The sequence below is a fragment of the Phodopus roborovskii genome, unplaced genomic scaffold (assembly GCF_943737965.1).
Source record: "Phodopus roborovskii unplaced genomic scaffold, PHOROB, whole genome shotgun sequence".
Taxonomy (NCBI): Eukaryota; Metazoa; Chordata; class Mammalia; order Rodentia; family Cricetidae; genus Phodopus; species Phodopus roborovskii.
Window position 1 is genome coordinate 36,402,844 of NW_026126480.1, and position 20,167 is coordinate 36,423,010.

The window sequence follows — 20,167 nt, forward strand, 5'->3', positions numbered from 1 at the left end:
CCTGATGGTCCCAGGAGTAGCCCCACCCTTCCTGGCTAGAGCTCATTTGTGGGAATCTGAGAGGATCTGGGGCTGAACAGGGAAAGTAGGGAGTTCAAAGGCCCCTCCCAGAACTCGGGTGCATCTCACGTATCTGGAGGCTCAGAATGGAAGCAGCGAAGTGTCCTAGCTCCAGGATAACTGTTGGATGTGGGAGAGATGGGCAGAGACCTCTGTGTGTTGAAACCAAGTAAGATGCCAGTAGTGGGGATGCATGCTGAAGCAGTTGCACCCGGCCCTCGGAAGGGCAGGGCCAAGCTGAGCAGTAGCCCTTGGCATGACTCACCCCACATCTCACCTTTGGTTGGGGTGTGGCTTCCCCAGGGGCTTGGCCTTTTCTTCTCACAAGGCTCTGGTTACTGGAGTTACTGGCCAGGGCTGGGAACTCCGGGGAATTCAATTCTATCCTAACAAAGGGATCACAGATTCGATCCTGTTGAGCAAGGCCTAGGGGTACTGGAGAGCACTGAGCAGCCTGGCAAAGCCGAGACATTCTACTGACCCCTGAGCTAAGGTGGTAGACTCTCAGGACTGTCACTTACTTCTAGATGTAACTTGGGAAAACCACTCAGTCTCTTGGTATACTGTTTACCATTAGGCGCCTGCTTAAGAAATAAATGTAAGGGACGCAAGAGAAGCTGCGCAGGAGACAATGGCAGGCTCAGTGTTGGCGATTCGGGCTCGGCTCGGTGTCTGGGGTGTGAGAGTCCTACAACCCCGAAGCTTCGGCTCGGACTCGTCAGAGAGCATGGACACGGGCGCTGGCTCCATCCGAGAAGCCGGTGGGGCCTTCGGAAAGAGAGAGAAGGCTGAAGAGGATCGGTACTTCCGAGAGAAGACTAGAGAACAACTGGCTGCCCTGAAGAAACACCATGAAGATGAGATCCAGCACCACCATCAGGAGATAGAGCGTCTGCAGAAACAAATTGAACGTCATAAGAAGAAGATTAAAAGCCTGAGAAGTGATCATTAAATGCATTCAGTCACCCACAGAATGGCTGTATCATTCCCCACTTCTATAGAGACATAGTTCTGAGTGATTAATATTTTGATCTGTGTGCTACTGACAGATAATAAATTATCACCAGTAAAAAAAAAAAAAAAAAAAAAAAAGAAATAAATGTAAGGCACTGGGGCCTCCATGTGATCCCAACTGTGAAGGCTGAAGGCATTCCAGTCACTTATCCTAGACTACAGAGTAATACCCTGTCTTAACAAAGGACAGTGAGGTGTGGAGAAGTGACTAATACTTCCAGGAGCTGTGGATGTAGCTCAAAGGAATGCTTGGCTCACATGTGCAATGCCATGGATCTGGTGGGTTTAATCCTCATCACATCCTGTACTGGGGAGATACAGGAAGGAGGATCAGGAGTTTAAAGTTATCCTTGGCTTTGGATAAGGGGTTTTCAACCTGGGAGTCTCGACCCCTCCATAGGGGTTGCCTAAGACACAGACATTTACATTATAATTCATAGCAGTAGCAACATTACAGTTATGAAGTAGCACAAAATTAATTTTATGGTTGGGGGTTACCATAGTATGGAGAACCATATTGAAGGGTCACAGCATTAGGAAGGATGAGAACCATTGTTGTAGAGCAAGTTTGAGGGCTACATGAGACCTTGTCACAAAACACAATGTAGCACAACATGGTCTCATAACAGCTTTATTTACAAGAGCCAGAAGCCAAAAAATAAAAGTCCAATAACAAGGAAAATTGACAAATTGTGGTGTATTAATACAATAGAATACTTTGCAGCAATGAAAACGATGAATTACTCTTGGGAAATGGTGGCATCTACCTGTCATCCTAGCTGCTTTGCAGGCTAAGACAAAAAGATTATTTGAACGCAGAGCTTCAAGGCCAGCCCCGGTAGCTTAGGAAGGACCCATTTCCCAAAATGAATAAGTATGTGTGCAACAATAAGAATGACCTCATAGAAATTATTTTCAATGAATATGTGTCATACTGTATGATTTCAATTATATATAATCTTTTTACTTTCCTTTTCCTGTCTCATCTATTTTTTTTTTTTTTTTTTTGCAACAAGGATTCATATGTTATCCAGGCTGGTCTTGAACTTGTTTCTAATCTTCCTGTCTTCACTTACCAAGTATTTGGATCATAGGAATGGCCCCTCGCTCCTGTTTTTGCCTTTGTTTTGTTTTATTGGTTTTTGAGACATGGTTTCTCTGTGTAGTCTTGGTGTCCTGGAACTGGCTCTGTAAACCAGGCTGACCTCAAACTCACAGAGATTCCCTCTGCTTCTGCCTTCTGAGTGCTGGGATTAAAGGCATGCACCACCACACAGCCCATCATATCTATTTTATCCAGTGCTGGAGATAGAACTCAGGACTTGCCAAGTTTGAGACAACCACTTTGCCAACTCAGCCATTTCCCCAAGCATTTTGTTTTAATTATATATTTATTATTACCATTATTGTTATTATTATTATCAACAGTATTAAGGATGGGTGTTTGTCTTTTGTCTGCATAAATATCTGTGCACAATGTGTGTGCAGTGTTCACAGATACCAGAAGGGGGTATTGGATCACCTTGGAACTGGAGTAAAGGATGGTTGTGAGCTGTCATGTAGGTGTTGGGAAATGAACTGAGTTTTCTGCATAAGCGGCCAGTGCTCTTAACCCCTGAGCCATCTCTCCAGTCCTCTATTTTTTGTTTTTGCTTGTTTTGTTTTTCAAGGTAGGGTTTTTCTGTGTGTATCCCTGGCTGTTCTAGAACTTGCTTTGTAGACCAGGCTGGCCTGGAACTCACAGAGATCCACCTGTCCCTGCCTCCTAAGGGCCGGGATTAAAAGCCTGGGTCGCCACAGCCCAGCTCTATTTTTTTAAAGACACGATCTCGCTATGTAGCTCTGGCTGGCCTCAGCTGGCTGCAGCTCTCTTGCCTCAGCTCCTGAGTGCTGAGGTTGCAGGTATAAGCCATCATATTTGGTTACTCACATACAATTTAGTAATAAGACAAACTGACAGATGGTGCTAGAAGCCAGGAAAGGGAAGTCCTTTCTGATGACAACACTGACTGGAAGGAGCACGGGAAAGTTGGCGTCTTGACCAGGTGATGGTTGTAAAGAAATGGCCATTTACTGGGCTTCCCTCTTAAGGTACACATCTGAACTTTACAATCCGGCTGTCACACCCGAGGAGGAGATGCACTGGAGTTTCTAAATGAATTCAGGGGTCAGTTAAGGAAACACAAGTGAACCAACTCCAAAGTGACTTCCCTGACTGAAAATGTTGGTAAAAGGTGCAATGTTACATCAGATACACCTTGGTATTTGTGCTATGCAGCTTCTCAAAGTGCCCTGAAGATAGAGAGACCTTTCATCATTGGGAAAAACAGGTATTCTGAAGCCAAGCTTTTGATATTATTACGTTTCCTGATAAAAGAGATGTTTTCTCCATCCTGAGTGAGGTAACCCAGTCACAAACATGGTATGTTCTCACTCATATATGGATTTTAGACATAGAGCAAAGGATCACCAGTCTACAATTCACACTGCCAGAGAAGCTAGGATACAAGGAGGACCCTAAGAGAGACAACATGGTCTCCCAGAGAAGGGGCAAGGGACAAGATCTCCTGAGCAAATTGGGAGCTGGGGGGGACAGTGAGTGGAGAGGGAGCTAGGAGAAAGAGAAGGGGAGGAGAGGAGGGGAGAGGAAAACTTGAGGGACCAGGAAGATTGAGTTGGGGGGTGAATAGACAAGAGCAAGAAAAGAGATACCATAATAGAGGGAGCCATTATAGGTTTAAAGAGAAAACTGACTCTAGAGAAATGTCCAGAGACCTACAAGGATAACCCCAACTAACAATCTGAGCAACAGTGGAGAGGCTACCTTAAATGCCCTTCCCTGACAATGAGCTTGATGACTAACTTATCTGCCATCATAGAGTCCTCATCTAGTAGCTGATGGAAACAGAAGCAGACACCCACAGCCAAACACTGAGCTGAACTCCTGGAATCCAGGTGCAGAGAGGAAGGGGTGATGAGCAAAGGGGTCAAGACCAGGCTAGAGAAACCCACAGAGATAGCTGATCTGAACAAGGGGGAGCTCATGGATCCCAGACTGATAGCTGGGAAGCCAGCTTTGGACCGACTCAGACCCCCTGAACATGGGTGTCAGTTAGAAGGCCCCTGGGCAGTCTATGGGACCTCTAACAGTAGAACCAGGATGTATCCCTGGTGCACAAAAGGGCTTTGGGAGCACATTCCCCACACTTAGCCTAGAGACAGTAAGAAGGGCTTAGGCCCTATTCCAAATGACTTGACAGATTTTGATGATCCCTCCTGGAAGGCATCACCCTCCCTGTGGAGCTGGTGGGGAATGGGATAGGGGAGTTGGGAGGGCATGGGAGGATGGGAGGGAGAGAAAAATAATAATTAAAAATAAAATAATAATAAAAAAGAGATGTTTGCTCTTAAGAAAAAGGTTCCAGACCACTTATTTATTTTTCTGAATTGACTTCAGGGAATAACAACAGACAAACAAGAAGGCTGATGATTGTCACTGCCAGGAAAAAAGTACTCCGTAGAAAATCCTGTCTTTGCTCCTTTTCTGGACTAGGAAGCCAGTTCAGTGGTGAAGGGCATGGGCAGCACACAGTGATACAGACTCCAACGAAATGAAATAGAATAGGACGGTCCTGGTGGTGCAGACCTGTAGCTCTGACACGGCGTCCGAGTTCAAGGCTAACTTTGGCTACATGGCTAGTTCAAGGCAATCCTGAACTTCAGGGGGCTCTGTCTCAACCCTCCCCTCCTTCTGCCAACATAAATAAAGTTCATGAATGATAACTGGCTGAGGTGTAACACAGTGATGTAGCAGCACTTGTGTAGTGTAGGAAGGGGAGGAAATGACACAACAAATAAAAAAGTTAAAGACACTTCAGCAGGTAAGCAGAGCTGAACACGTTCAGGGTCAACTGCACCAGGCAGGGCTGAATCTTCTGTCAACAATGTGTTTAGGCAAGTGTTGGTGGCGTTTGCATTTGCATTGATTAAATAATGCAATTGATTAATGCATTGATTAAATAAAATTAACCTTGGGTCAGGTGGTTGAGTTAGCTGGAAGTAATCACAGTGTGGTGATGTCTTGGTTGTACTCTAACAAACAGAGCTTGCATGAAGATCAGAGGGCAGAGCTAGCCACTAGTTAACCGTATACGTCTGGAGGTCTGTACAGACAGACAGGAAGTGATAGGACTGTGCAGAGAGAGGAATATAAGGTGGGAAGAGACAGGGCTCTCTCTTTTCTGCTGAGAAGTTGGGGAGGTAAGATGTCACTGTAGCTTGCTCCCTTGTCTAACCTTTCAGCATTTACCTCTATATCTAATTCCCAGTTTTTACTATTAAAAGCAATTAGAATTTGTGCTACAATAGAGCATCAGAGGGCATCAGGGAGAGACAGAGAGACACAGGAAGTAGTAGGGAGGGATTTGGAATGGTGTGGCCCTTTTTGTTTGGGCAGAGCTGAAGGACACTCCCCCCCCCCCCACACACACACACACACCAGCAAGGAAAAGTTAGCTGGTTACTACTCAGCTTCTCTAAGCTAGAAGGTTTTCACCCTAGCCTTTGAATCTCTCATCTTATTTATAGATAGAATGATAAGAGATTTAGTTAAAGCTCCATTTAGTGGCAGCAACAAGGCTAGTACCTGTGGGAACAGAATCCCCACCAGACTGCAGCCTGAGCAGCTGGGCCACTGCCAGAGACGTAGGCTGGTAACTTCAGAGTTGCAATTGCTGGTTGAAATAGCCACTGTGCTGAAGTTAAAGGCACAGGCAAGCATAACAACTCATACCAGCAATCTTAGCTCTCAGGAAGCTGAGGCATCCACATACAAGATTGAGGCCAGCATGGGCTATATAAGACCTTTTCTTAAAAACTATGTTCAGGATCTTCAAGTCACCCCACTTCCAGTAGGGTTAATCTGTTGAAAACCATTCAGGAAGTGCCATGTCCTCAGAATAGAACATGTGTGTCTATGTACCATCACTTTAAAAGGCAGTCCAAAAATCCAGAAATCGGCTCATCTTGGGCTATAGGACGATTTCTGGTAGTTAGATACAAGTCAGTATTCCTCGGGAACTTGTGAAATGGATTCTCATCTACCCAAAAGAGGCGTCATATGTCCGTCTACCTAGGGTGCCTATTAGTACATCAAAGCACATGCTGGCCCCCAGGCTCCCTCAGTGTTACAAGTACCTGTGACACATTTCAGAGTCCACGCCAGTGTCCCAGCCCTTCTCAGTCCCTCCCCTCCCCTAAACTCTGTCTAGCTTCCCTCTGCCTAGCGGTGTTCTCCTTATAACCCTGCTGTTCCTGCTCTGTCTGTCTGTCTGTCCCTGCTTCTGTCACTGTTTTCTCTATTCTCTACCCCCTGCTGTGTTCCTCTCTCTTGCAGATAGCGCTGGCCATGTTTAGTCTACTGCTTTCTCTCTCTGCTCTGGACTCTTCCAGATGCCTCTGGCTGTCCTCTCTCCCATATCTACAATAAAATCTTGTCCTTGTCAGGGTGGTGTGACACAGGCCTTTAATTCCAGCACTTGGGAGGCTGAGGCAGGTGGGTCTCTTTGAGTTTGAGGTCAGCCTGGTCTACAAAGTGAGTTCCAGGACAGCCAGGGCTGTTACACAGAGAAACTCAGTCTTGAATTTAAAGGAAAGAAAGGAAGGAAAGAAGAAAGAAAGGAAGGAAGGAAGAAAGAAAGAAAGGAAGAAGAAAGAACCGTATCCATTTCTTTTAGATTTTCCAGTTTGGTAGAGTGTAGATTTTTTTTTTTTGTTGGTTTTTGTTATCATCTTCAAGGAATAATTTCTCTGTATAGCCAGGACCTCTCTCTGTAGACCAGGCTGGCCTGGAACTCAGAGATTTGCCTGCCTTGGCCACTGAGTACTGGGATTAAAGGTGTGCACCACCACGGCCCGGCCCGGCGAGGTGTTATTTCTTATCGCCATGAATTTCCCTGCTAGAGCCACCTTTTGTCCCATAGATTTTCGTAGTGTTTTCATTTTCATTCATTTCTTAAAAGTTTTCCATTTTCTTCTTCATTTCTGTCTTGATCCGTTCTTCACTCAGTAGAGTTGCTCAGTTTCCACGGTGCAGGACCAGAAGGAAAGTGAGGATCCCATTCCCAAGCTCGAGCCCAGTGTGGCCACCTGGAGGTCGCTGGTAGAAAGTGCTTCTGAGTATCACTTCTCCCATTCCAGACCCCAGAAAGCCCGCTCTCCCAGAGCTGTTCTAGACCTGTGTAGCCCTGTGTAGCCCTGGCTGCCCTGGGACCCACTCTGTAGCCCAGGCTGCAGACCTGCACATCCTCCTGCCTCTGCCTCCCAAATGCTGGGGTTACAGGCCTGTGCCACCAGCTCTGACATCATTCTTAAGTGGCATTCATTCCTCCTGAGGCAAGAAGAATGACTGGACCAGAAATGCTCGTCTCCTATCTAGTCACCGGCTGGCACCAGGTCACCAGCTCCACCTTTCATCTTTTACCCTGCCATCCTGTGCACACCTGTTCTCCTGCAGGTTGTTTGTGTGAATCCCAGTTATTGGGCTCCAAGGTGAGACCGTGGCTCAAATATAAAAGCAATAATAAAACTAGCCACCATAGGAGTCAAGTTAAAAAATGTTTACCTCTGGAAGCTGGAAAGATGGCTCCGCAGTTATGACTCTTGCTGCTCTTCCAGAAGCCAGGTTTGGTTCTGGGCGCCCACAGTTACCTGTAATTCCAGTTCCAGGGGATCAGATCCGATCACCCCACCCCACCCCCACCTCACCCCCTACCCCCGCCGCCACATACACACACCAAACGCCTTTGGCTTCCACAGCATTGCATGCAAGCAGTGCACTTGCATACATGCAGGCAGAACACTCACATACAAAAAATTAAAATTAAAAATATATAGAACATGGCTGAAGAAAGTAGCTCAGTGGTGGAGTGCTCACCTGGGATACCTGGGCTCAGTCCTTAGCACTGTGGGCAACATATGCATGTGCAAAGAGAGAAAAGGGAGAGGTTCTTTGGTAACATCACCTTGTTCTAATTGTAAAAACAATCATGTAATTAATATAAGCACAGAAATTCGTATGCATTCATGTTTCTGCTTAGTAACCCTGAAGAGCTTTTCCAGTTTCACGAGCGGGGTTGGGCAGGTTTGAACTTTTCGCCCCCTTGTGGTTGCAGACAGGTATTAATTTGTACATCGAGCCTTATATGAATTGGAATGTTTTTTCCTACAATATTTGTTTTATAACAGGTTTTTTTTTGGGGGGGTGACAGAGTTTCTGTTTAACAACCGTGGCAGTCCTGGAACTTATTCTGTAGACCAGGCTGGTCTCAAATTCAGAGATTTGCCTCCTAAGTGCTGGGATTAAAGGCCTGTGCCACTACACTCGGCATAACAAATACTATATAAAAGTTTATGTGTAATCTGGCAGTAGTGGCTCATGTACATAATTTTAACACTGAAGAGTCAGAGGCAGGGTGACTATCTTAAGGACTAGGCCAGACTAAGCAACATAGGAAGACCTTGTCATAAAAACAAAAGTATCTTCAGGTTGTGGTGGTGCCCACCTTTAATCCCAGCACTTGGAATACAGAGGCAGGGGGATCTGCGTGAGTTTAAAGCCAGACAGATCTACAAAACAAGTTCCAGGACAGCCAGGGGTATGCAAAGAAACCCTGTTGTGAAACTAACAAACAAACAAACGGCTGGATTGCTGGATTCTCAGTACCTGAGAACCAGAGGCAGGAGGATATCTAAGTTTGAGCCCAGTCTGGTCTACATAATAAGCTGCAGGCCACCCAGAGTTAAATGGTCAGATCCTGTCTCAAAATCAGGAGAGAGGTAGAGAGAGCTGAGACTTGCTCAGCTGCTAGACTACTTACCTAGCCTGTGGGGACCCCTGGATTCCAGCCTCACACCCCTTACAACTGGGGAGGCTGTTTCTTTGTTTGTTTATTTATTTTTGTCAACTTGAGATAAGTCAAATGCATCTGGGAATACAGAACCTCAACTGAGAAGATGCCCCCAATGAAATCAGCTTGTAGAACATTTTCTTAGTGATTCATGTGGGTCTGCAGTTTTATATGAAATCAGGCTGAATGAGCCATGGAGGGTAAGTCAGTAAGCAGCATTCCTCCATGGCCTCCATTTCAGTTTCGGCTTCCATGTCCCTGTCTTGAGTCCTGTTCCCCACCCAACTTCTGTTGGTAATGAATGAACTGTGGCATGGAAGTGTAAGCCAAATGAACTTTTCCCTTCCCAAGTTGCCTTTGGTCATGATGTTGAATTACAGCAATAGGAAGCAAACTAAACCTTAGGCAAAGCAGTTTTTTTTTTTTTTTTTTTTTTTTTTTTAGACAGGGTTTCTCTATGGAACTAGCTCTGTAGATCAGGCTGACCTCGAATTCCACCTGCTTCTGCCCCGAGAATGCTGGGATTAAAGGTGTGTGCCACCAATGCCTGGTGTGGTAAAGCAGGTTTTACACATCTTCTTGCTTTTGAAAATACTTAGCTAGCTTAGAACAAAGCCATAGTAAATTTCTCTAGCTCTCAAAGCTTTCCAATATATTTTAATTATTATGTGGGCTTTTTTTTTTTTTTTTTTTTGTATGTGTGTGGTTAAGGGTTCAGTGTGTTCCTTCAATAGTACTTCTGAAAAGTACCACAAAAATGACTTTACTACTACACAGATGGGCTGGCAAGATGGCTCACTGAGTAAAGGTACTTGCAGCCAAGGCCGATGACCTAAGTTATAGTTCTGGGATCCACATGGTAGAAAAGAGAACTGATTGATGCAAGCTGACTTCTGACTAAGTACACACATGTACACACACACACACACACACACACACACACACACACACACACACTGTGGTTTAATAAGAAGAAAAAGATAGGCCGAATAGATGTTTATTCAGGGAGAAATAACTTACAACATAGACAGATAAACACCAGTAGGTTCCTGGTTCCAAGGATGCCTCCAGATGTTTTCTTGTCCCTGTGCTGCAAGCAAGAGAGCTCCCCCAGGGGAGGGGGGGCTTCCACAGACCTAGTTCCCCCAGGTAACATCCGCCCCTGTCCCCACCCCCAATGGGTGTGGTCAGCGTCACAGGTGCGGTCAAAGTGAATCTCACTACACACACACCACACCATACACCACCCACAACACGTATAAACACGTATACCATACATACACCACATACCATATAGGTCATAGACACCACATACACACACACACACACACACACACACACCACACTGCACGCTCACACAATGTTTCCCCCACACTAAATGAACAAATGTAAAATAACAAAAGTTATATGGATGTGCAAAAGGCTACATAGAGAAGGTCTGGAAGTTCCTCAGCTATGAGGCCTGTCTGAAATCCACACTCAGCACTGAGAAACCTCTCAGCCAGAGAGTGGACTTGGAATGGTTTTGTTCTGTTGTTTTGAGATAGGGTCTTGTTATGTAGCACTGGCTGGCCTGGAACTTGCTGTGATCCTCCTGCCTCTGCCTCTCAAATATTGGGCTAATGGGCATGCAGTACTATCTCTGACTTAAAATTATTTCAACTATTTCAATGTTGATATGACTTCTGAAATTCAGAATTTTTGGCACACTATAGCTCCCCAGTCTCTCCACAGTTAGATGTGACTATCAGAGTATTTCCACACTATTTGGGGATGGTCCTACAGAGTTTAGTCTACTGTTAACCACATAACAATTGATAATTTTGTTGTGCAAAAAAGTTTCATTACTTACCCCTGTGGCCTGAAATAAGCCATGCCCACACTCTGATTTTATGGCTAGGCTTTCTTCTTTTCTTCCTTTCTCCCCGCTCTGCCCCCCCCCCCACTTCTGAGACAGAATCTTCCATGTGGCCTGGCTGTTCTACTCACAGAGATTGTCCTGCCTCTATCACCAGAATGCTGACTTTAAAGGCATACACCATAACTCACAGCCCCCAAACTGGCTAAGGTTTTGTTGTTTTCTGGAGAAAGGGTTTCTCTGTGTAACAGCTTTGGCTGGCTTAGAACTTGCTTTGTAGACCAGGCTGGTCTTGAACTCAGAGAGGCACTGCTTCTGCCTCTAGAGTGCTGGGATTAGAGGTGTGTGACACCACAGCCTGTGGCTGAGGTTTCAAAGTGACATGATGACACATTTCTCTTAGCACAGGGTAGGGACATCTTCATCTAAAAGTAAGTAAAGCCAACATTACCAATAAAAATATTTTCCTGAGCCGGGCAGTGGTGGCACATGCCTTAACTCCCAGCACACAGGAGGCAGAGGCAGGAGGATCTCTGTGAGTTCAAGGCCAGTGTGGTCTACAGAGCGAGTTCACATTCAGAGCTGTTACACAGAGAAACCCTGTCTTGAAAAACAAAACAAACAAACAAAAAAAATACTGTCTCAATAAGTATGCAATAAAGTCCCTGAACTGAGGGGCAGGGTCCCCTGTTTTCTTATGGAATTTTCACAATTCTTTCTTTTCTTTCCTTCCCCTTCCCTTCTATTTTCTTCCTTCTTTCCTTGCCCCCGATCCTCATTGACACTGAACCTAATGTAGGCCCAGCCTGTGTGTCTCACCAGGCCTAGCTTGCCTATCTCTCCTGGCCTCCAGGATCTATGAATCCCTGGCTGTCCTGGAACTATGTTATGTAGATCGGGCTGGCCTTGAACTCACCATATGCCTGCCTTCCTCTCCCAAGTGCTGGGATTAAAGCATGCACCACACCACCACCCACAGTGGCTTTCCTTCTCTTAGTTTCTTGTTCTTCTATGTAGTTCAGGCTAGCTTTGAACTCTTTTTTTTCTTTAAAAAAACTTTACTATTTATTTATTCTTATTTTATGTGAATTGGTGTTTTGCCTGCATGTCTGAGGATATGTTTTGTCTGTGTGAGGGTGTCAGATCTCCTGGAACAGGAGTTACAGACAGTTGTGAGTTGCCTTGTGGGTTTTAGGAATTGGACCCAGGTCTTCCAGAGCAGCCAGTTCTCTTAACCACTAAAACATGTCTCCAGTCCAGCTTTTGTTTTTTGTCTTTTGAGACAGGGTTTCTCTGTATTATTTTGGAGCCTGTCCTGGAACTAGCTCTGTAGACCAGGCTGGCCTTGAACACAGAGATCCACCTGTCTCTGCTTCCAGAATGCTGGGACTAAAGCCTGGCCCAGCTTCTTTTTTATAAGTTTTAAAATTACATTTATTTATTTATTTATTTATTTATTTATTTATTTATTATGTGTGTGTGTTGGAGTTAGTATCTGAGTACTGTGGTCTGAGTGTGGAAGTCAGAGGGAAACTACTGGAGTCGGTTCTCTCCCTTCACAATGTGGGTCCAGGCATGGAACTCAGGTCCACAGGCTTGGAGACTGTTGTGGGGTAATCACCAGAGAAGACTTCTCTGTAGAAGGAGATTTTCTCTGTCTATCTCTGTCCCACTGGTCTGGTTTTCTCTCCACCCACAGGTCATGCAGCTGCATAATGAAATAACCACTCTGAGACTTAGTATCAGTTACAATTGTTTGTCCAATGGCTTGGGCTTCTTACTGGCTAACTCTCTCTTAATTATTAACCCTTTTCTATTAATCTGTGTATCTTCACATGGCCTTCACTTACTGGTGATGCTTGGGTCTCCTTGACTCCCCGGCTGCTACATGTCTTTCTTTCCCTGCCTCTTTGGAATTCCTGCCTAGATAAATTATGCCTGTCCCTGGGCTAAAACAGCTTTATTCATCAACCAATAAGAGAAACATTTATTCACAGCATGTAGAAGGCATCCCTCATTCCTTCTCAGACATGGATTTAGGCCAATAGAAAGTCTTTATTAACTAGCCAACAACTATGTTGTATGTTCAGGATCCCAGTGTCATGCCCCTGAAGTCTTTCTCAGGGTGAGCTTTTAAGCACACACACACACACACACACACACACACACACACACACACACAATGTTCTGGGTTGACATACTTCAGTTAACAAGAACAGTTAGCCAGAAGCAGAACTACAAATACAAAGCCAAACAGCAAGGTTAGTGCCTTTAAGACTTTCCCAGAACTGTGGACTTTTTTGGCAGGTGGTGCTGTCTAGTGATGAGTTTTACAGCATGAGTGGTACTTTCTTCAGTTGTGGTGAGGTCTGGGGGCCGTTACAAAGGCAGGCATCTTTACCTGCCCCATGAGCCACCTGATGGCCTGCTTTTTTGTTTTTTGTTTTCTTTTTCTTTTGGTGTTTTGAGACAGGGTTTCTGTGTGTAACAGTTCTGGTTGTCTTAGAACTTACTCTGTAGACCAGGCTGGTCTCGAACTCACAGAGATCTGCCTGCTTCTGCCTTCCAAGTGCTGGGATTAAAGGTATGGGCCACCACAACATGGCTTCATTATTACTTTAAAAAATACATTATTGTTGTTATTATTATTATTTAATGTATGTGGGTGTTTTGCTTGCATCTATTTGTGTGTGTGTGTGTGTGTGTGTGTGTGTGTGTGGTGCCTGTGGAGGTCAGAAGAGAGTATCAGATCCCCTGGAACTGGAGTTAAAGATGTTTGTTATCGTCCATGTGGGTATTAGGATTCATACCTAGGTTCTCTTGCAAGAGCAGCCAGTGGTTGTCATTGCTGAACCATCTTGCCAGCCCACAAGTTACTGTTATTACTACTACTATTAAATAGCTAATGAAGTCAATTTATTGAAATAGTTGACTTAGGCAAATACAGTAGTGATTTAAACCCCCACTCCTAGATCAATTCTGATGGCATGATCTGCCTCATAGTCTCAGGGCTGTGTCAGGCAGTGACCTCTTCACAGGTCCTCATCTGGGGCAATCTCAATCCAGGAACCTTCACCATGCTGTGTTTCTCTTGTGAGCCTCATGTCTTGGCAGGCCTGTGAACTGGTCCTTTCACTTATACTATAATCTCCTTAATTATGATAAAAAGGTAAATTAGATGTAAAACTTCAGAGTTACAAAGATAAAATAGATAATATAGTCTCTAATTTTGCCAAATACAAATGGACTAGATATTGTAACTATACTTCTTATTTGATTACTGTTTTTATTGTGTATAATCTTACTATGTTAAAGTTAAAACTTTTTCTTATTTAGACAAAAGGGTGGAAATGCTGTGAAATATTCCTTTTTACTGTGAATATATGTCACTATGATTGATTTAATAAACAAGCTCACAGGCCAATAGCTGAACAGGATAGTTAGGTGAGAAAGACAAACAGAATCATGGGATGAGGAAGGGCAGAGTCAGAGAGTAGTCAGCAGCTGAAGAGGGAGCAGGACATGAACCCACCATGTGAAAAAACGTACTGCCATGTGGCAAAGTGTAAATAAGGGATACGGGTTAAACTCAAATTGTAAGAGCTAGTTAGTAATAATCCTGAGCTATTGGTTGAACATTTACAATTAATATAAGCCTTTGAGTGATTATTTGAAAACAGCTGACAGGATGGGGAAACTTCCCACTACTGCTGAGACTATACAGAGAAATCTTGTCTTGAAAAACCAGAATCAAAACCAACCAAAGTAACAATCCTCAGACAACAACAAAAAATGATTTTAAAGCTGGGTGGTGGTGGTGCTAAATGACAAAGCCAACCAAACAAAAATGCAGTGTGGCTCCTAGAATGCCTACAATTACATAAGTGGATGGCTCTTCTAGGTCTGCTGTGGCTCCTGCCTTTAGTCCTAGCACATCAAGGCAGGAGGGTTTCTGCGATTTCTCGGTCAGTCAGAGCCCTGTAGTTGTTTTGTTTTTTGTTTTTTTTTTTTTTCTCTTGGCTCTTTGCTTTCTGGGGGGACCTGCCACCCAGCTTCCAAATAAATCCATTGGGAGACTTATTATTATTAAAAAATACCTGGTCATAGCTTGGCTTGTTTCTAGCTAGGTTTTCTTAACTTAAATTATCCCCTCAACCTTTTGCCATTGTGCTTTTACCTTTCTTTGTTTCTGTATATCTTACTTCATGGCTGGCTATGTAGCTGGGTTGCTGGCCCCTTGAGGAGTCCTCCACTCTCCTCTTCTCTCTCTCTCTCTCTCTCTCTCTCTCTCTCTCTCTCTCTCTCTCCCTCCCTCCCTCCCTCCCTCCCTATCTATCTATCTATCTATCTATCTATCTATATATATATATATATATATAATGTTTGTACTCAAGAGTGTCTAGCACACTTATAGAGGTCCAGTGACAGTTGTCAGGCTTGTGCTGCAAGTATTTTTACTTGCCTAACCAGCTTTGTTTTGTTTTTTGAGACAGGATTTCCCTGTGTAACAGCCCTGGCTGTCCTGAAACTCTCTGTAGATCAGGCTGACCTTCAACTCACAGAGCTCTGCCTGCCTCTGCCTCCCGACTGCTGGGATTAAAGGTGTGTGCCACCACCTGGCTTTACATAGTCATCTTGCCAATCCATGGCACAGTTTCACTTAGCACAAGCTATCCTCAAACTTGTCATGAAGCCAAGGCTATTGTCCAACTCCTTGGTCATTGTGCCTCACCAACCAACCTACTAAAAACATTTGTAAAAGTCCATTTGCAGGAGCTGGAGAGATGGCTCAGCAGTTAAGAGCACTGACTGCTCTTCCAAAAGGACCTGGGTTCAAGTCCCTGCACCCACATGGTGGCTTACAACTGTCTGTAACTTTAGTTCTAGGGAGCCCAACATCCTCACACAGATATTCCTGCAGTCAAAACACCAATCTCATAGAATAAAATACATTACTTTAAAAAGTCAATTTGGTTTTTGGATCAGGCAATCTATGCACAATGTAATGCTAATTTATGCAGGCCAGGTGTGGTGGCACACTTGCGATCCCAGCACTCTGGAATACTTCCAGGTAGAGGCTTGCCTGGCTACTGAGTGAGCTGCTATCTCTAACAAACAACCCATAGCCCTTCCCCAGATGTGGTAGAGTGTAGTGGCTCAAGACTACAACTCCAGTTACCCAGGAAGTTGAAGCAGAACCATTGGGTTTAGCAGTTGATCCAGCTTGGGCAATATAGCAAGACTGTATATAAAAAAAATCTCACAAGGAAACCAATGAGACTTTAAAAAACAGGGCCTCATTCTGTAGCCTAGCCTGATTTTGAACTGAAGGAAATCCTCCCACCTCAGCTTCCCGAGTGCTGGAATTATAGTTGTAAGCTACATGTCTATATCTTGGTGTTGTGTGACAGACTTTTCCTGGGGAGATGAAACACACACATATACTCACCCCAGATAGGGAGCCCACAACAGATCAAAGTATGGATACCACAAAAGTTCAACTTGGTAAACTAACAAGTTTTATTGGGGTTAACTACAGGAACGTGTGAGTGAGGGTTATTTAGAGGAGCAGAAATGATTCAAGGGCAGCTGTACTATGAAAGCTGTATTACCCATCACCAAAGCTGAAACCCCACAGATGGCACAGATGGTTGGAGAGTGTCCCTTCTCCCCAGCTCAGCTGGCCTCTGCTTCTTCACACTCTATTTGATTAAACTCTGCTTCTTCCTTGCCTCAAGGCTTGTCTGGGAGTGACTCTTAGTCTTTATTGTTTATTCTTGGGAGGGAGGGGCCTGGTGAATCTGGTCAGTTTTAGGGACTTCTGAAACTATTTTGAGTTGTTTCTTTTCTATCTTAAGGAGCTTCCCTGCGTGGTAGAGTATTTCAATCTAGCAAAAAACAGTTACACAGTACTCTGTCTCTCTCATAAGTTATTTATTTTTTCCGTTGGTTTTTGGTATATGGTTTTGTTATGTACTTCTGGATAGCCTAGAATTTGAAGCAATCGTTTGGTTTCAGCATCTCCTGTTCTGGGATGCTAGGTATGCATTGTTGTGTCTATTTTATTTATTTATTGATAGGGTTTCATGTATTTCTGGCTCACCTGAATTCCTATGCAACTAAAGATAACTTTGAATTTCTGATTCTCCTGACTCTAGGGTTATAGGCAAAGGCCACCATGCACAGTTTTATGGGGGCTGGAGCTCCAACTGAGGGCTTTGTGTAGTCTAGGCACTCTACTTACCGAGGATCATCTCCAGTACCCCACCTTTCCCCTTGTCTTAGGTACTTTTCTATTGCTGTGAAGGGATATAATTAAGGCAAATTAGAAAAGGAAACATTTGCTAGGCAGTGGTGGCACACACCTTTAATCCAAGTACTTGGGAGGCAGAGGCAGTGGATCTCTGTGAATTTGAGGCCAGCATGGTCTACAGAGCTACTTCCAGGACAGGCTCCAAAGCAATACAGAGAAACCCTGTCTAGAAAAACCAAAAACCAACCCCCCCCAAAAAAAAAGAAAAAAAGAAAAAGAAATTTGGGGGGGTCACAGATTCAGAGGGTTAATTAATCACCATTAATGTGGGGAGCATAGCAGCATGCAGGCAGGCCTGACATTGTAATAGTAGCTAAGAACTTACATCTGATTCACAAGTGAGAGGCAGCAAAGGAGAGGGAGGGGAAGGGGGATCACAGAGACTGGGAATGGCATGGGCTTTAGAAAGCCAGCCCAATGACACATTTCCTCCAACAAGGCCACACCTCCTAATCCTCCCAAACAGTTCTGCTAAATCCTCACCAAGTATTCAAATATAGGAGGCTATGGGGCCATTCTCAGTCTAACTACCACACCCCACATTTTTTTTTTTTTGTTTTTTAAAGATAGGGTCTCACTATTGTAACCTAACTGTCCTTGAACTCAGTATGTAGACCAGCCTGGCCTTGAACTTGTAGAAGCACACTTGTCTCTGCTGAGATAAAAGACATGACAGTAAGTCCAGCTCAAGTCCAGCTCCTACCTCTTCTCTGATCCTCCTGATTTACCTTAGCTCTACAGTGCTTGGATTGCAAGTGTGTGTTGCTTGCTTTTTTTTTTTTTAAAGACAGGGTCCGTCCCACCCCCCCCACCCCCCCCCCCACCCCCACCCCCCCCCCCCGTCTCTCTCACTAGTTAACACGAGTTATTGTCCAGTTTACTGGTTTTTCTGTCTTGGACTTTTTTTTTTTTTGAGACAGGATTTCTCTATATTTCTTTGGAGCCTGTCCTAGAACTAGCTCTGTAGACAAGGCTGGCCTGGAACTCACAGAGATCTGCCTGCCTCTACCTCCCGAGTGCAAGGATTAAGCTCATGCACCATCAACACCCAGCCTGTCTTAGACTCTTGAGTGGCTGGGATTTCCACATCTTCTTCTTTTTTTTTGAAACAGCATTTCTCTGTGTAGGCCTGGTTTTCCTGGAGCTTGCTTTGTAGACCAGGCTGGCCTTGAATTCATAGAGGTCTGTCTGCTCCTGCTGGGATCAAAGATGTGTGCCACCATGCCTGGCTGGTTTCCAGAGCTTTTAACAAACATTTAAAGTTCTTTCTAAACTTTTGAAATTTTAGAGTCACACGCCTTTAATGCCAGCACTTTGGAGGCAGGGGCTGGGGGAATCTTTGTAAGTTCAAGGCCGGCCTGGTACACATGTTGAGTTCCAGTATAGCCAGGGCTACAAAATGAGATTCTTGCTCAAAACAAAATACAATTTTGATATATAAATGATGGTATTGTGATAGCAGTATTATATTTAAACAGTATTTTATGTGTGTGGATATTTTGCCTGCATTGGTGTCTATGCACCACATGTGTCCCCAGTGACCTTGAAGTCCAGATGAGATCATCAGATTCCCTGGAATGGGAGTTATAGTTGGATGTGAGCCACCATGTGGATACTAGAACTGAACCTGAGTCCTCTGTAGAGCAGCCATTTCCCCAGCTGCCTGGATTTCATTAAAAATATTTTATGTGTATGACTGTTTTATCTGCATGTGTGTCTGCACCATGTGCATATTTGGTGCCCATGGAAGCCAGAGAAGAGGGCATCAAGGCATCTGACTCTCTGGCGCTGGAGTTAACAGATGGCTGTTAGCTGCCATATGGGTGCTGGGAACTGAACTTGGGTCCTCTGGAAGAGCAGCCAATGCTCTTAATCTGAGACATTTCTCCAACCCCCTTGAATTTCATATTTGTCCTTGCCCTTACAAAAAAGTACACAAGTAACCAAGAAGCATTTTGTAGTTTCATAGATTTAGATTTTAAATATCATAAGGTCTGATCCTGAACTGCCTTACACTCATGGAATGTTCTTAGTCTAGGGACTCATGGCTCTCAAAAAGACCCAACCCCGGGGAGGAAGAGGGAAAACTGGGATCGATATATAAAATAAGAAAAATTGTACATATATGTATGTAAGTATGTATGTTAGGCAGTCCCCTCTGCCTTGATGGGGACTGGAGATTTACTCTGGGTCACACACAGGCTAAACAATCACTCTATCATTAAGCTACATCCTCAGACTTCATTTGTAGTAGGCAAATACATATATTTTCTTTACAAGATGATGATGGGGAAAATCCAGGTCGACTGTTAATCCTAGAAGGCCTTGGTCTAAGGCAAATAGGATCATGAATTCGAGGTCAGCTGGACTGCTCTGAGAGGAAAAAAAAAAGGTGGGAAATTGTGGTTTTCGAAACCTTAAACTGTAGACATGTTAGTGTTGAACCAGACTAGGCTATGGGATCCAAGCTAAAGCCCATCTCCTTTCAGGCCAAACGTCACAATCTACAAACCTTGGCAAGGTCTAAGAACAGCAAGCCGAGGCACTGCTAAGTGAAAACAGTAAGGGACGGAGACTGGTCACGCTTTCAGAAGAGAATGTGGAGGGCCAGGGCGACACCGCGTCTGGCTTAGCAGACCGGCCAGGGCAGGCGGAAGCACACTCTAGCCAGTGAAAGTGGGGGCCAGCCCGGGGCCCATCAGAGGGATTTCGGTTCCTACACCCGGGGACTCCAGGCCTCGACTACAGTTCTGCTCTCAAGCTCCGGGCCCTGGCACCGCCCATAGCGGGAGGCTGGGTCGTACCATTATGCCTTTAGAGGGGTAGGAGCGTGTCGAAGACGGGCTCCGGGGGGAGAATGGGAGCTAATTATCCCCAAGATGACGGTGCATACGAGGATGTGGGTTTCAGGTGAGCCCGTTTTTCTCTTGTCTTCCTGGGTTCTCTACATCCCCGGGAAGGGGTAGGAGCCTGGCCGTGCTCCCCCCTTGCGCTGTCCCACTTGGTGCGTCCGCA

The 20,167-nt window shown here is 44.7% G+C and overlaps 1 protein-coding gene across 1 annotated transcript; it reads left to right on the forward strand.

Moving 5' to 3' along the window:
* Positions 1 to 670: 670 nt before the first annotated feature.
* Positions 671 to 1,026, forward strand: LOC127227702 (ATPase inhibitor, mitochondrial). The gene has a single exon (XM_051192052.1). The coding sequence runs from the start codon at positions 692 to 694 to the stop codon at positions 1,010 to 1,012; it is 321 nt and encodes a 106-aa protein (XP_051048009.1). The 5' UTR covers positions 671 to 691; the 3' UTR covers positions 1,013 to 1,026.
* The last annotated feature ends 19,141 nt before the right edge of the window (positions 1,027 to 20,167 follow it).

Bases quoted from the DNA above. Each gene is read 5' to 3' on its own strand.
- LOC127227702 (XM_051192052.1), top strand. From the start codon at position 692: ATGGCAGGCTCAGTGTTGGCGATTCGGGCTCGGCTCGGTGTCTGGGGT.